We start from the raw sequence: 15,368 nt of genomic DNA, 5'->3' as shown, positions 1-15,368 counted from the left end.
AGGAAACGAGAGCACCTGGAGAAAAGCCACACAGGCACAGGGAGAACGTGCAAACTCCATGCAGTCACCCAAGGCTAGAATCAAACCCAGGTCCCTGGCACTATGAGACAGCAGTGCTAATCACTGAGCCATCGTGTCTTTTGAGCAATGGATTTATTAAGACAGAGCAGAGTAGCAATTCAATATCACAAACATGCTCCAAGAGGTTTGCTGCTACGAGTCTTTTAATTATCTAAGACCTCTGTATACCAAACGGATGAAGCAAGTTGGTTGACTAACTAACAAGCTCATCTATCATCTTGGTAAAGAGGACTGCAAGCAAGTTAATGTCGCTCACTTGCAAAATTTCAATTATTGCCATAAAACTTGGCAACACTCTGGACCAAAGTAAATGCCTTCAGCAATTTAAAACTGAGCTACATAGACCACGAGGACTGCAGATACATTCACCAGTCTGAACAGGTACCTAGTCTGAGAGCAAAAGTGAGGCTGCTACAATTAACTTTACTGCCTCCAGGGAGTTGGTGAAGCAAAAATTGCAGCAATTACTTGTTCCTATTCTGTGATTTTATTTTAAAATTATCCATTCTTGACGTGAACATCATTGACAAATTTACTATGACGGGTCTCCAGGGTAGATCAGGACACTAGATTCCCAGACTTGAACTGATTGCAAATAAGATGGCACGGATTTAAAGTAATTGGCAAAAGAAGCAAAAGTGACACAAGAAAAAACTTCTTCATGCAGTGAGTCATTAAGGTCAGGAATCCATCTTGCTTGGTGGAGGCAAATTCAATTGAAACATTCAAAAGGGAGTGAGACAAGTATGTAAAATGGATTAACAGACAGAGTTACTAGGACAAGGCAAGAAAATTGACCAAAATGAATTGCTCATTTTGAGAGATGGTGCAGGTAAGATTACCAGAATGGCTTCTTCTGCATTATATGAGAAAGGGATATGAGAAATATCATGGCAGTGAAATTACAATCACTTATTATTTTTGTTAGATTATGTACTTATAATTCTTAAATTAAGCAAGCACTCATACCTGGGAAGTCACAATGATGAATCCGTCTCTTCTCCAACTCAGGGTTGTTACGTCGACTGTATTTTGTTGTCTGGAAGCCAGGTTGACAGGCCTGCATGGTGGTCTGAAGACTATGCATTTGTGGATGATGAACAATCTTTGATGCTACTGATGCAGCATATGATGGAGGTGGTGAGAGTGTATTGATAAGGTCAGGCTGGTTTTCTGGGCTACCAGGTTGGGAATTTGGAGGCGATGGCGGCAGATATGAAGTTTGCTGCTGATAAAACTGAGCTGGCACAACAAAGTTGTTTGGTGATGATACAACAGGCTGAAAGTGTTTAATTGCCGACTGGGTAGACAGGCTGGTTGCTCCAGCCATGCCTGTTGACATGGTAACATTGTTACAACTGTGAATAACTGTAGTGTTGCCAAGTGACTGGGTAGAGCTCAAAGGCATGTTGACAACATCTGTGTTAATTGGCATCTGATACAGTTGGGGCTGATGTGAACTGACAGGCAGTTGTAGCTCAGGGGAAGAGGCTTCCTGCTTGATGAAGATATTATTCACAGGAACAGACTGTGGCACACTGAACACACTGGTGAATTCAGGGAGGGCATGCGTCGTAGTGGACGTGCATGACTGGGTGAAGTTAGTGACTGGCTCTGTCTTGACTTGTGGGAGAGCTTGCTTTGTCGGTCTGTAAAGGCCTGTTCTCAAGTGGGTGATATCAGGCAGGATCAGGTTGATATTCAAGCTGTATGGTGATGTTATCTGCTCCTCAAAAAACTCATCTACCACTGAGGCACTTTCTCTTCGATATTTCTTCTGGTCAAGAACTGTTGAAGCTGGTGGAATCAGTGGGGCTAGATACTTGTCCATTTCCGATCTTACCTTTTTTAACAAAAAAATATGCATTTGTTTTGAGTACATTGCCAAAATATTATGGATGCTAAATTTAAAGTTTTAATTTTATGATGCCATAACAACAAACTATTAAGAGAAAACTGTTGTTTTAAATCATTTTGTTGTAGTGCACTCAAATTGTAACTTTTGATAATTTAACCAGTACCTATTTACTTGCTAGTGTAAATGAAGACATTCTTAAGATAGTTTTTAAAAGTGTTTTGCATATAAGATCTCCTAGTAAGGGAAACTGATTGTTACTTGCAAGCTTACAGAAAGCTTTGTCTGACTCTTGTTCATGAGTTAAAACACAACTTGAAGACAACTTGCTAAATTCCATAAAATAGTAAATTTCCAGTGATTCAAATGGCAAATATTGAGGTGATATTCCTAATAATTTACTTATTTCTAATGAAAACTCTTTTCTCAATATTTTTCAAAATATTTCCTCACCTTTTCTATTCAAAATGACTGAGATGCATGTAGCATCTATGACTGAAAGCAAAAAGACAACTCACTTCCAGGTCGACTGCTTTGAAACATACAGTTGGATATAAGTAGCATTTTATTCAGTCTAAAATCTCTGCTCGGTGTCATGACATCCCAAATTCAGGAAGAGGACTATCCGTGATGTTAACTGCTAGTTTAAGTGCAGTGTCACAGTGGGACCAAGTTGTTACATTGCCCATGAAATTTGCCATCAGAATAATTATTACATTATCTTGAAAAATAACAGCATATTCACCTTTATTATTAGATTGCTTCTTAAGATAAGCAGTTTTTAAATAGTTCTACGTTGAATTTAGATGTTTGGTTTCTCAATGCCACCGAAAGTCCTCCTAAGTAATCCAACAAGCATTATTGCTTCGATATGCTGTTCTAATCACTTATGACACCATTAAACCTGACATTATTCTAGTTTCAGAGATGTTTCATCATTAAAAATGGCAGTATTATTCGTCAAAATATTATCTAGACTGTATTTAATTGAGCAGCCAAAATCTGGTGTGTGGGTGTTTACTGGCTGTAGCTTGACTGATCCAAGACTGTGGTTCCAGCAAAATATATATTAGATATTTTCCTAATCAGCATGACTTTGTATTTCAAAAGCATAACTGTCAAGACAAGATCTTCTGTGTTTTTCTAATAGCTTCTGTACAATGGGAGTAATTATGGATTTCACAGCAATATTTATTGGAACTCATTCAATTTTTCCAGCCCTAACTAACAATCCCATGTAAGGGAGTTTCAGGTCATCTGGTGGTCGTACCAGGAGTTCACAGCTACGCTGCCATACCAGGAATACCTTCATAAATAATGAGCACACTTTATTGAATAACAGCAATTGAAAGCTGTATGTTTTCCAACAAACTGTGCCCAGATCTCCTAACACTCCTTTAGCTTTTCTTCCCTTTCCTGCAAAGGAATAATTGTCTCCTTTTTAAGTAATCTTCTCACCATGGTCCATATTCATACTCCAGAAAGTCGTGACAACAAAATCGTTAAAGTAGTACAAAGCACAAAGCATATTGTAAATGACGCACAGCATTCTTCTATCACATGTTTCAAGCTGTTTGTTTGAGTTCTGCAGATGAATATTATTGGGTGAAGTACATAGTATTTCAATTACTTTCAATTACCACAGTGTGCTATTCATAGAAACCTGTCAGAATAAATGTTTGTTGCTCTATTCTAATATTGGCACCATCAGAAAATTGAGATTTCAAGGCCAACTCAAGAGACTTGAGCACAAACTCTAAGCTGATGCAACAGAGCTAAAAATCACACAACACCAGGTTATAATCTAACAGATTTATTTGGAAGCACTAGCTTTCGGAGCACTGCTCCTTCATCAGGTGGTTGTCACCTGTTGGACTATAACCTGGTGTTATGTAATTTTTGGCTTTGTACACCCCAGTCCAACACTGGCATCTCCAAATCCTGATGCAACAGTGCAGTTACTGAGGGAGTGTTGCATTTTTGATGTTGGTTCCCTCCAATCTCTGCTCAATAGAAAAGATTTCATGAAGCTACGATCTCCAAAAAGAGCAGGGGAGGTCTCTGAGATTCAGGATCAATGTATATCCTTCAGAAAATATCATTTAAATAGATTACCTTATCACAGGCTGTGCTTAAAATAGCTGGTATAGATCCTACATAATAAGAGCAGGAAATATATATAACATAACATTATATGATAAAACAACCCAAGGCATTTTACAGGAGCACGATAAAACAAAATATGACACCAAACCACATTATGTCAGATAATCAAAAGTGAGGTAAAATAAATATTATTTAAGGCAATGGTAAGATGTGAAAACCAGGGTAAGAATTTTAAATGAGCATATTGCTTAACCAGAAACCAGTGCAGGTCAGCAAGCACAGCAGTAATTGGTCAATTGAATTTGCTGCAAGTTAAAATTCAGGTAGCATAGTTTTGGATAACCTTAAGTTTACTTATGGTAGAGTGTGGGAGCTTTAGAATTGTCAAGTCTTGGAGGTGACAAAGGCATAAATTAGGTTTTCCTCAGCAGATTAGCCCAAGCAGGGGTGAAACTGAGTACTGCTACCAAAAGCTGGTCTTAGTGATTATGCAAGCATTATATGTAGTCAGACACATCACAGGCTCAAATATGACATCAGTGTTGTGGACTTTCTGGTTTAGTCTTAAATGCTTGTCAGGGAGTGGGATGGAGAAGAATTTGTGTCAGTAATTAGGAAATGGTTTAGGAGTGTGGATTGCAAGCAATTAATTTAATTTTTCCAATATGTTAATTGGAGGAAATTTCTGCTCATCCAATAATGGGCATCAGATAAACAATTTTGTAATTTAGCAACTGTGACAGAATCAAGAGAGCTAGGGTAAGATGGAGATGGGTGTTGTCAGCATGTGCAAGCTAGTGTTCTGCTTTGAAATGATATCATTGCGGTAAAATGTTGATGAGAAGTAGGAGTGAGTCAAGATTAGATTTCTGAGGGACACTAGGGCTAACTGTGTGGAAGCAGGAAATACAAGTAATACTCTGTGTACAAGTTGATTGATAAGAAGGGAATGATTCAAGAGCAGTTCTGTTCAGCTGGACAATAGTAGAGTGGTGTTGGAGGATAATGTGCTTGATCAGGAAAGAGCAGTTCTGTTCAGCTGGACAATAGTAGAGTGGTGTTGGAGGATAATGTGCTTGATCAGGAAAGAGCTAAAACTTACTTTTAGGCAGTGCATTCCTGATCTTAACCAATTGAAAAACACAAAAGGGAATCATTTACATATGTCACAAACACATAGGATGAAGTTTGTGCTTTGATAAGGGTCATTTTAATACAGTGGCAGAGGCGAAATATGATTGGAGGGTTTCAAATATGGACATGAAGGACAGGTGGGCACGAATTTAGGAGTGTGCAGCATGTTCAAAGACTTTGTAGAGGAAAGAGAGTGGTTGGAGTTGGAGGAATAGGACAGTTATGTCAGGAAGCACTTCTATTTACAAAGGGTGGGAGAGGTTTGAAATTCTCTTCCACAAATGGCAGTTGATGCTAGATCAGTTGTTAATTTTAAATCTGAGGAAGATACATTTTTATGAAGCAATGGTAATATATGGGCCATATAACGTATGCACAAATCAGCAATGATCTCATTAAATGGTGGAACAAGCTTAAGTGGCTGAATGATCTACTCCTGTTCCCATATTCCAATAATTTACAAAACCAATGGGTTTAAGGGTAGATATTTTTGAGAGGGGTGATGATGATAGATTTAAAAGAAAAAAGAATTACTGAGCATATCAGTCAATGTGGGGAGCCTGGAGGGAAGGTGGATGGTCAGCATTGGGTTTTATGGAGGATTGCTCTTCATGCATTCTTCTTTGGCTGTAAAAGGCATTAGAAATCCTGCAATCATGAAGGATGTGATTTAAATGCAATGCATTTGTTTTTAGGGATTACAATACGTAGACAATAACTTGCTGTTAAACATTGTTTTGCCAGAAAGTGTTGTGTGTTTTCCAATAACTATCTGTTTTATAATTTTTTTTTTATTGCTGATTATCAGAATATGTCACTGAATCATTGAATGGTTGCACAACGTCGGCTGTGACAAATCAGTTAGTCCCATTCTCTTATCTTTTCCCTATTGTATTTTCTCATGTCAATTCCATTACCTTTTAGAAAAACTTACTTTTAGGCAGTGCATTCCTGATCTTAACCCCTCTCTGTTTAAAAGAAAAAATTCCTCTTGCCACTTTTATATGTGAAATTAAGCTGTCCCACTAATTCTCCGCATACTGTTATTTCCACTTCTCATACCAACTCCCTTACTAAACATACTCAAATTAATTACTTGGTCACTATATTTCAATAAATATTGATAGTAATGCCATCTCTGAAGAATATTCACATGATATTCATAAAGCATATAATATTTGCTCCATTGACTTAATATTCTGTAGTTTTGTGTGTTCCTGTTGCCTTGTAGTTCACTCAGGTTCAGGACTCAGAGACTGATTAATTCTGACAGGTCAAACATGATGGCTCTTTCTGTGCTGAAAACACAATCATACCAGCTGAAAGCATGCTTGTAATCATGCTTTATGTGTGATGAAGTCCCATATGATGATGCACAGGAACTACAGCTTGTACCTATACGTATTCCATTGAATACTGATGCAGAATTTAAATGTGAAGCTCTTGTCACTGCTTTTCAAAAACTATTGATAAAGTCATAATTCTCCTCACAGGAGGCTCCCAAGCCCTGAGGAAGTCACCTAGACAGGGGACGAAATGTTTGCAACAAAAATTTCCAGCTCGGCGAACAGAACCACAACAACGAGCACCCGAGCTACAAATCTTCACCCAAACTTTGATCTCCTCAAAATAGACTATAATATCATCCTCTGGTGTAGAGCAGATCATGACTTTCCGTTTGTTGTAAGTTGGAGCTTTGCAGAGAAAATAGTAGTAGACAAAACTTTAATATCGCTTTTTAGTTCTGGACCACTTCTAACTGCTTAATATTGCCCGAATCGTAAGACATTGAGTGCACCCTTCAATCAAATTAGATTTCAGGCTAAGAATTCAAGACATAATTAACATTATTTATGTATTATTTACTAAAATTATATTAGACTAAATTTATTCATTTTACATGGACGTTATGTGCATGGGAAAACGGGGATCAAAAATGTGTTGTGGAAGTGCAGAATGAGATCTGTCCTTTCTGCATAACCGTAGGAACACTCACCTTGATTAACACAGCTTCAGAAAATAGATTGCATGTCTATTGAATTCAGCAGTTCTCAAATACTCCAACTGTTAAATGTATGTCACAGTGAAGTGCTCAGTTGATTCTAGTAGATGTTTTGAGATATTTACATGAGAGAAATCTGATCAAATAACTTATTTTTCTCTTACATTTAATCTACGAATGAAAGAAGCAATAAATGAGTAATTTATAAACTATCTATGGGCGTCCTTCTAGAGTAGGAATAATGAATGGATAATTGTGTTTTGATGAATCCAACAATCACTGACTGTAGTTAAGAACATATCACTAAAAGCATTAAGTACATAATGACAAAGTTTAACAACCAGATATCTGTTCGTAAACATGGTTTTTGCTGGTATGTAATGGAAAAATATCACAGGAATTGCAGAGATATACACATACCAACAGACCTTTATCACTACTGATATGTACATTTACATTTTCAAGCACTTAAAGGTGCATTTTAACAAAATTAAACTACAACAATTTGAGCAGAACTGGCAATATTTAATTCCAAAACTTGTTAGACCACTCATTAATGCATGTTCTTTATTAGAATATTTCAAACATTAGAAGTTGTATTATTTTAGTACAGCTCCTCACACTTAAACACGTCACATTCAGTTCTTTCTCTTCTACCTGTACACCATTGATTTATGTGGTAAGCATCATATAAATTGTTGTTGGATCGCAAGATCACAATCTGCAATTCCACATTATACCATGAAAATCAACATCAATTTGCTAAATTGGATCACTTTCTTCACACTGCAAACATTTTCTGAATGAATTTAGTTAGAATTTACATAAAAGGAAAATGTAAACTTACTTGACTTGGGGAAGATGTAGTTGTTTGTAGCAACTGAAGTAAATGTGATTTCAGTAGACCTGACGATTTAATGCTGTCTTCTCCTAGAAATATGTTGGCCTAGCCAGAAAAGAAAATTTAAAAATACTTAACTTTGAAATGTTAGATTTTTCTTGTATTACAAACATTATAAAAGTTCTGTGTCTGAGAGTTTTTCTCCAATGAAAGACAGGAGTTTTGTTTTGCAATCCAATTAGCATGACCACTTTGGAGACCATGCAAGAAATGGCCTACTCCATTACAAGACTCTTTGGCAATGAGACAACTGAGATTCTCTCTTTTCTAACTTTGCATGTCATCCACAGTATCCACTATCTGTCTCCTTATACCGTGTAACTCAGATTGATAACACAGGAGAAGAGGCAATTTGGTCTTTTCAGTCTACTGCATCATACAATAACATCAAGGCTAATCAGGTTGTGCTCTTAGCTTCATATCTCTGCTTTTCTTCTATAACCCTCTAATCCCTTGTCTATTAAAAACTTATCCAAATCAACCTTGAATAAATATATCTTCAGTATCTTTTGAGGTAGAGAATTCCACATTTGAGACTTTCATCTCTGTCTTAAAAGACCTCTTATTCTTAAACTATTTTTAATCTCCTCACAAATGTAACACAATGCTTTCAACATTCTTCTTTGAAACTTGGACCATTCTAATTTGTGACATTTACAGTACAGAAGGAAGTAATTTGGTCCACTGTGCCTGTGTTGACTCTCAGAGCAAGAAATAAAAGTGAAAGCTGCGATGTTACTTCCTTCCTCCTACCCATTGCTCTGTATTTACTCTGCTTTAAAAATATACCTACCATTTTCATAAAAGATTAAATTACCTGCTTCTCAACAAATCAAGCCCCTACAGTGATTAAATATTATTTTCATCATTCATCAACATTTTTCATAATTTTAAAGTCTTCAATAAAATATCCTAGTTTCTCTACTCTGGAAGTAATTAATATTGTTGGAGTTAACAATTTATGACTTTTTCCAATGATCAGGATAGTTTTTGATCCATTTTCAATTGAAATGGGTTCTTTGGCTTCCTACAAGTATTAAAGTCAAGCTTGTTCTGGATTCAAGAGAACAAGAAACTGTATTCAAAGCAGATGAATCAATCATTGAAGCTGTTATCATGAATGATCTGGAATACTGGGACCACTAACAGATCCCTACATGGAGTCATAAAAATGTACAGGATGGAGATAGACTCTTCAGTCCAACTTGTCCAAGCTGACTAGATATCCTAAATAAATCTAGTCCCATTTGCCAGCACTTGGCCCATATCCCTTCACACATCCCTACACATCCAAATGCTTTTTAAATGTTGTAATTGCTCCAGCCTCCACCATTTCCTCTGGCAGTTCATTCCATACAAATACCACCCTCTGCATGAAAATATTTCCCCATTTAAATCTTTCCCCTCTCACCTTAAACCTATGCCCTTTAGTTTTGGACTCCCCCACCTTGGGGAAAACACCTTGTCTATTTATCTTATCCATGCCAGTCATGATTTTTTAAACCTCAATAAGGTAACCCTCAGCCTCCGACGCTCCAGGGAAAATAGCACCAGCCTATTCAGCCAGTCATTGTCGTTAAACTAACATAATCATTTTGAAAACAAAATTAAATCACAGCAGTAGCAGAATGATTAACTGGTGGCTGGTGTTTAGAAAAGATTCAGGACGACACACGTTTGGACTATAGGAACGATCCTGCAGAACTGTCAAATTCATGACTTTTCCCAGCTAGAATCCAGTTTTTATCAGTTTTCTTCTGAGGCAGTCCCTCAGGATAACGGAAGACTTGTTTCCACTTGAATTTATGTGTTGTGAGATAACTGGTAAAACCATTGCATGATTTGCAGATACTCCCACACGCTGCACAAATAGGACTTGATCTTAGGGAATTGTCCTTGATATGAACTGGACAAATCCCCTCATCCACAAAGGAGTAGCCAGCTCTCTCCTTTTCCATCCTTGCATCAACTCCTCCCATCTTCAGTTGGCCAGCGCATAATGGCCCTGGAGATGGATTGAGATCTATGGTTGCCAGTTAACTGGGCAGTCTAACAAGTGTCTTGCTCATTCTCCATTATGGAATCTGGTTGGGATAGAGGTTTTTTTTTAAAACAAAATTATCTAATCAATTTGTTCAGAGATGTTATTACACACCTCTGGGGCAGGTGGGACTTGAATCCAGGTCTCCTGACCCAAAGATAGGGTCACTATCACTGCCCAAGACCCTGGGGCTGATTAGCTCAGAAAACAACAGGCTGCCCAGCTGCATTGTTTCACGTGTGTCCCTGCTGAAAACACAGCCATCGAGTGAGCTGCAAAACACCTCCTGCTGAAAACGTTGCAATGTTAGTAAAAAGCTGCAAATTATTTCAACTCTGGCAGAGACTGAAATAAATATATTTAAACCCTGATTAAACAGGTTTTCACAGCTAGGTATGGTTATGTTCGCAACTGATGAGCAAATGTTCAGTTCCAGCAGGATTCTTTCAAAAAAAAGTCAGAATCCTACGAATTTCATATTACTTTTCCCCACTGCCTAAATTAATCTGAAGTCATTGAAGCAAACCGCAATCCTTACCATTACCCTGACAGAGATAACAGACTCAAAGACATACCCAGAATCTTCTGGTCCCTGTGTCTCAATGCTACACCACACTCTTTATAAAAGCCTTTATTTGTGTTCTGTTTAAGATCTTACTAAGGTGCAGAGCTGGCAGTTGGGGTTTGTGGTAGGTAGTAATCTGAGTCAGACTTTCAGATCAAGCAGTTTGATTGTTTAAGCTGGTCATTTAAAATTAATCTAGATGAAACTACTTTTAAAACAAAAAGCTGTGTTTAGACAATTCATTGGGAACATATTTTACAGAAATGAAACTGAAGTAGTAAAATACTTGATCACCATGAGGGGTTTGCTGGTACCTTTCTTTCCTGCAACCCATTCATGTCAGATTCATTTGATGATCATCGTATGGGCTGAAAAATGTGTTGCTGGAAAAGCGCAGCAGGTCAGACAGCATCCAAGGAGCAGGAGAATCGACGTTTCGGGCATAAGCCCTTCGGGAATCCTGAAGATCCCTTATGCCCGAAACGTCGATTCTCCTGTTCCTTGGATGCTGCCTGACCTGCTGCGCTTTTCCAGCAACACATTTTCAGCCTAGTCTGCCTCTGGAATGTTGCATCAAGACAATTGGCTCAGTTCCCACCATGTCGAGTGGTCTGTAAACTCAATTGCCATTAACTTACTTGAATTGACTATCTGACCACAAAGTGAGTAGCACAGCTTCCACCCTGAAAAAAATGGCCCAGGATTGTTCCAGTAAACTACATTTTTATATCTAACTGCCATTGTATGTAGGGGAAGCATCAGCTCTCTTGCACTAAACTATCTAGTACGTTCCCATACCCTGAACAACTTGGGTTTTGGTGAGCCAATTGCAAAATAGGGTGAGATCAGCAAAAATGAGATTCTTGAAGTTGAGAGTAAAACTCCAATTCTCCAACAACTTAGTGAGTGGTGAGAGGCTTATTTGCGTTCCATTGGTATCTATTACTGTACAAAGTTGCGCTCCTCTACAGAAAAAAAATCATCTCACTGATATTAGGGAATTACAATTTTCTTTCTTACAAAGCATGTAAGCAAGTATTAGCAAAGAACTGACTAAATATCCAAACCCTATGTTCATCAATAGTTCCCCTTCAAGGGATTAATTGGATGGAAAAATAGAAAAATATTTAGCATGGACATGGACAGTAGGTAATTTAGATTGCTCAATTTTATCAATTTATTCTTAAAATCAATTATAAAGCTCTCCTGAAGTTCTACTTTTAGATCCGCTTTTGAAGTTGTGACTGATAAAAACAACCAATTATCTTAGTCAGATGGTACTGGCAATCAATTTCAAACAACTGTTAGTCTTTTGATTCAATTAGTTTGGAATTCATCCGTTTACAATAGTAAATAGTGGTTGCTTAATGTTCCCACTGATTCTCATAATGAAAGCACTGCCTCAAGGTTAGATTACTTTTATCATATTTACTATCACTGTATGGCAAAATATTTCTGTACTCCTGTTCCCACTCCTTTGGTTTCCTAATAGGATTTTCTAATTTTTTTATTTTATGTTTAGAGGCTCCCTTTTCAATCTAACTCCTTTAAGGTGATGACGTCATAGAGTCATAGAGATGTACAGCATGGAAACAGACCCTTCTGTCCAACTCATTATTGCCAACCAGATATCCTAACTTAATCTAAACCCATTTGTCAGAACTTGGCCCATATCCCTCTAAACCCTTCCAAATCATATACCCATCCAGATACCTTTTAAATGGTGTAATTGTAACAGCCTCCACTGCTGCCTCTGGCAGTTCATTCCATACACACACCATCCTCCGCATGAAAAAGTTACCCCTTGGGTTCCTCTTAAATGTTTCCCCTCTCACCTTAAACCTATACCTTCTAATTTGGACTCCCTAACCCCAGGGAAAAGACCATGTCTATTTACCCTATCCATGCCCGTCTGATTTTATAAACCTCTGTAAGGTCACCCCTCAACCTCCTAACCCCAGGGAAAAGACCATGTCTATTTACCCTATCCATGCCCGTCTGATTTTATAAACCTCTGTAAGGTCACCCCTCAACCTCCGATGCTCCAGGGAAAACAGCCTCAGCCAATTCAGCCTCTCCTTATAGCTCAAATTCTCCAATCCTGGCAACATCCTTGTAAATCTTTTCTGAACCTTTTCAAGTTTCACAACATTCTTCCAATAGGAGGGAGATCAGAATTGCACACAATATTCCAAAAGGGGCCTAACCAATGCCCTGTACAGCCGCAACATGACCTCCCAACTTCTATACTCAATGCTCTGACCAATGAAGGAAAGAATACTAAACACCTTCTTTACTATCCCATCTACCTGCGACTCCACCTTCGAAGAACTATGAACCTGCACTCCAAGGTCTCTTTGTTCAGCAACACTCCCCAGGACCCTAACATTCAGTCTATAAGTCCTGCTCTGATTTGCCTTTCCAAAATGTAGCATCTCATATTTATCTAAATCAAACTCCATCTGCCACTCTTCAGACCATTGGACCAGCTGATAAAGATCCCTCTGTATCTGAGGTAACTTTCTTTGCTGTCCACTACACCTCCAATTTTGGTGTCATCTACAAACTTACTAATTACTGAGGGCTGATGCTCACATTGCTTTGGCTAAGTTCTACTTGAATTTAGTTTTTTTTGAGGATTTCTCACCACTAAGCTGAGGAAGACTTCTCACCATATCTTACAAACCTGCTTCATTAATTATCGACTCCAACCTTAGGGCATCCTTATATCTGATTCTATTGCCATCTTACTAAAACCTATTCCCATTAAAATCTTTCCACATAGCAGATAGTTGCTGAATGACCAGTACCCTTTGTGAAAGGCAGTTGTCTACCTAGACAACTGTTGGCAATCTGGTGTTGGCCCTTACTGGCAAGGCAATGCATAGCAGCCACAAAGTCACACTGCTCATAGCACACAGGTGACAATCCCTTGCACATGCAATTCCATTCACTCATCGCAACCACTGTTTAACCACTAACTCACACAGTTTACCTGCTCATGGCTACACCTTAGCTGAACACCCTCTCCACATTACTGCTACAGTATCGCCAGAGCCCACTGGAGACCCACAGCTCGTCCTTGGCTAGTAGGGAAACATCAGATGCAGATAAGCAGTTGGACAATTCCAAACGTGAGTTTTTATTTACAGCCAGCAAAACAGAATACAACAAAATGTACACAAACTGCAGATTGTCCCCGCAATGCAAATAAAATGCTAGCATCAATGACTACTGAACAGTCCATGATGATCTGCTACACCAAGCTCTCATCAACTGCAGCTGGGTTATCCATCAGGTCTTGTTTGGATTGTAGCATCCTAGGTCTTGTTCTCTTCAGAAGATTGCTTGTATTCTCCTAGTTCCTTCACATCTGCTAGATCACCTTCTTGTCTGTTCCAGTTCTACAGAGATGCCAGGACAGTGTGTCACACTCTGCCTGGACAATACAGGAGACCACCCCCTCCCCATCCCTATCTTCAGCAGCTCCACACTTTGCTCCACCCTAGTCAAAGCATGTGCTCCACCTCAGTCAGAGAACGTGCAATGTTGTCACGAACCATGGTCACAGTGGGTAGCCTTTGTTCCCCAGTAACCAGCCTTGAAGGGCATCTGGACCCTGAAGGGCTTCAGATTTAATTGCTTCAGGTTGTGAGAGTCATCGCTCTGCCAGAATAATGGGGACACACTAACAGGGAATAGTAACAAAGATTGCAAATCACCCGAACATTAATGGAATGGAATCCCTTCCTATTAAATTCCACAACATTGTGAAATGGCCCCCTCAGTGCCATATTTGTGCAGTGGATAGCACGCTGCACCTAAGCTAACTATGTTTCTGACTCCTATTGCATGGGCTCCAGCACTGACCTCTCTATCAGGAGATAAAATGAACCAGTGTGATCTGGATTAGATAACAATGGTCATTGTCCTGATGCATTTATGGGTGCATGATTGAGTTTTCACACAGGTGAAAACACAACACTCATGGAAGTTGCACAAGTAATGTATTGCCTCTGTTTAGCATTTGCCTCTTTTTAAGTCATTGCTGCTAACATTAGAAAGATTTAAATAAAATGTCCCAGAGGATAAGTTCACTTTAGATGCCAATGTTTCATTTGCAAAGACCAAAGGCATGTGATAAATCGCTGGTGACCAGCACTTGTTAATGGATGACTTGTTATTGCAAATAAAATGTAGCTGCAGTTTGCAAATGTCTTCATGTATTTGCTTTTCAACGTGCTGGCATCCAGGAAACATGGACCCACACTTATACCAATTAAAGTGACACTGCCTCTACCCACTCTGGACATTGTCCCAGTCATTTTCATGTTGCATTTTGCATCTAGTGAATGGTAAGTGATGGCAGGGAATGCAGCTCATGACTGACACCAAAAGCACTTGTTCCAATTAGCTGTCAGGTTCAACCTTAGAGCTCCCATGTCCCCTTTTAGATCGCACTACTGTGACAGCTTATTTCCACCCTTCACCACACCACAACATTAAACTTTGCCTCTCACAGACTTTCTTGCAGCATGAGATCCCAAGTTATTTCTTAATGTGACCATTGTATTTCTTTATGCTGCCCCACTGGAGGCCAATAGCTATGCCCTCCTGTGCTCTTTGGTGCAATTCTACTTTTCTCCCCCAATACATTTCAAGCACCTTCCACTCATCATCATC

General features: G+C 38.7%; 1 protein-coding gene across 1 annotated transcript in view; it reads right to left on the bottom strand.

Annotated features, from left to right (window-relative positions):
* klf5l (Kruppel like factor 5 like) overlaps positions 1–15,368 on the bottom strand; it is a 64,631-nt gene that overhangs the window by 35,156 nt on the left and 14,107 nt on the right. Inside the window, exons 2-3 of the mRNA XM_043704643.2 lie at positions 8,026–8,124; positions 1,051–1,924 (exon numbers count right to left, since the gene is read on the bottom strand). Of these exons, the coding sequence (XP_043560578.1) occupies positions 1,051–1,924; positions 8,026–8,124 (973 nt within the window). The remainder of the gene's footprint in view (positions 1–1,050; positions 1,925–8,025; positions 8,125–15,368) is intronic.

This window comes from Chiloscyllium plagiosum, unplaced genomic scaffold, assembly GCF_037043375.1.
Source record: "Chiloscyllium plagiosum isolate Xiang-an unplaced genomic scaffold, Cpla_swu_hap1 HiC_scaffold_11, whole genome shotgun sequence".
Lineage (NCBI taxonomy): Eukaryota > Metazoa > Chordata > Chondrichthyes > Orectolobiformes > Hemiscylliidae > Chiloscyllium > Chiloscyllium plagiosum.
This window is presented reverse-complemented; position numbering and strand designations above follow the sequence as displayed.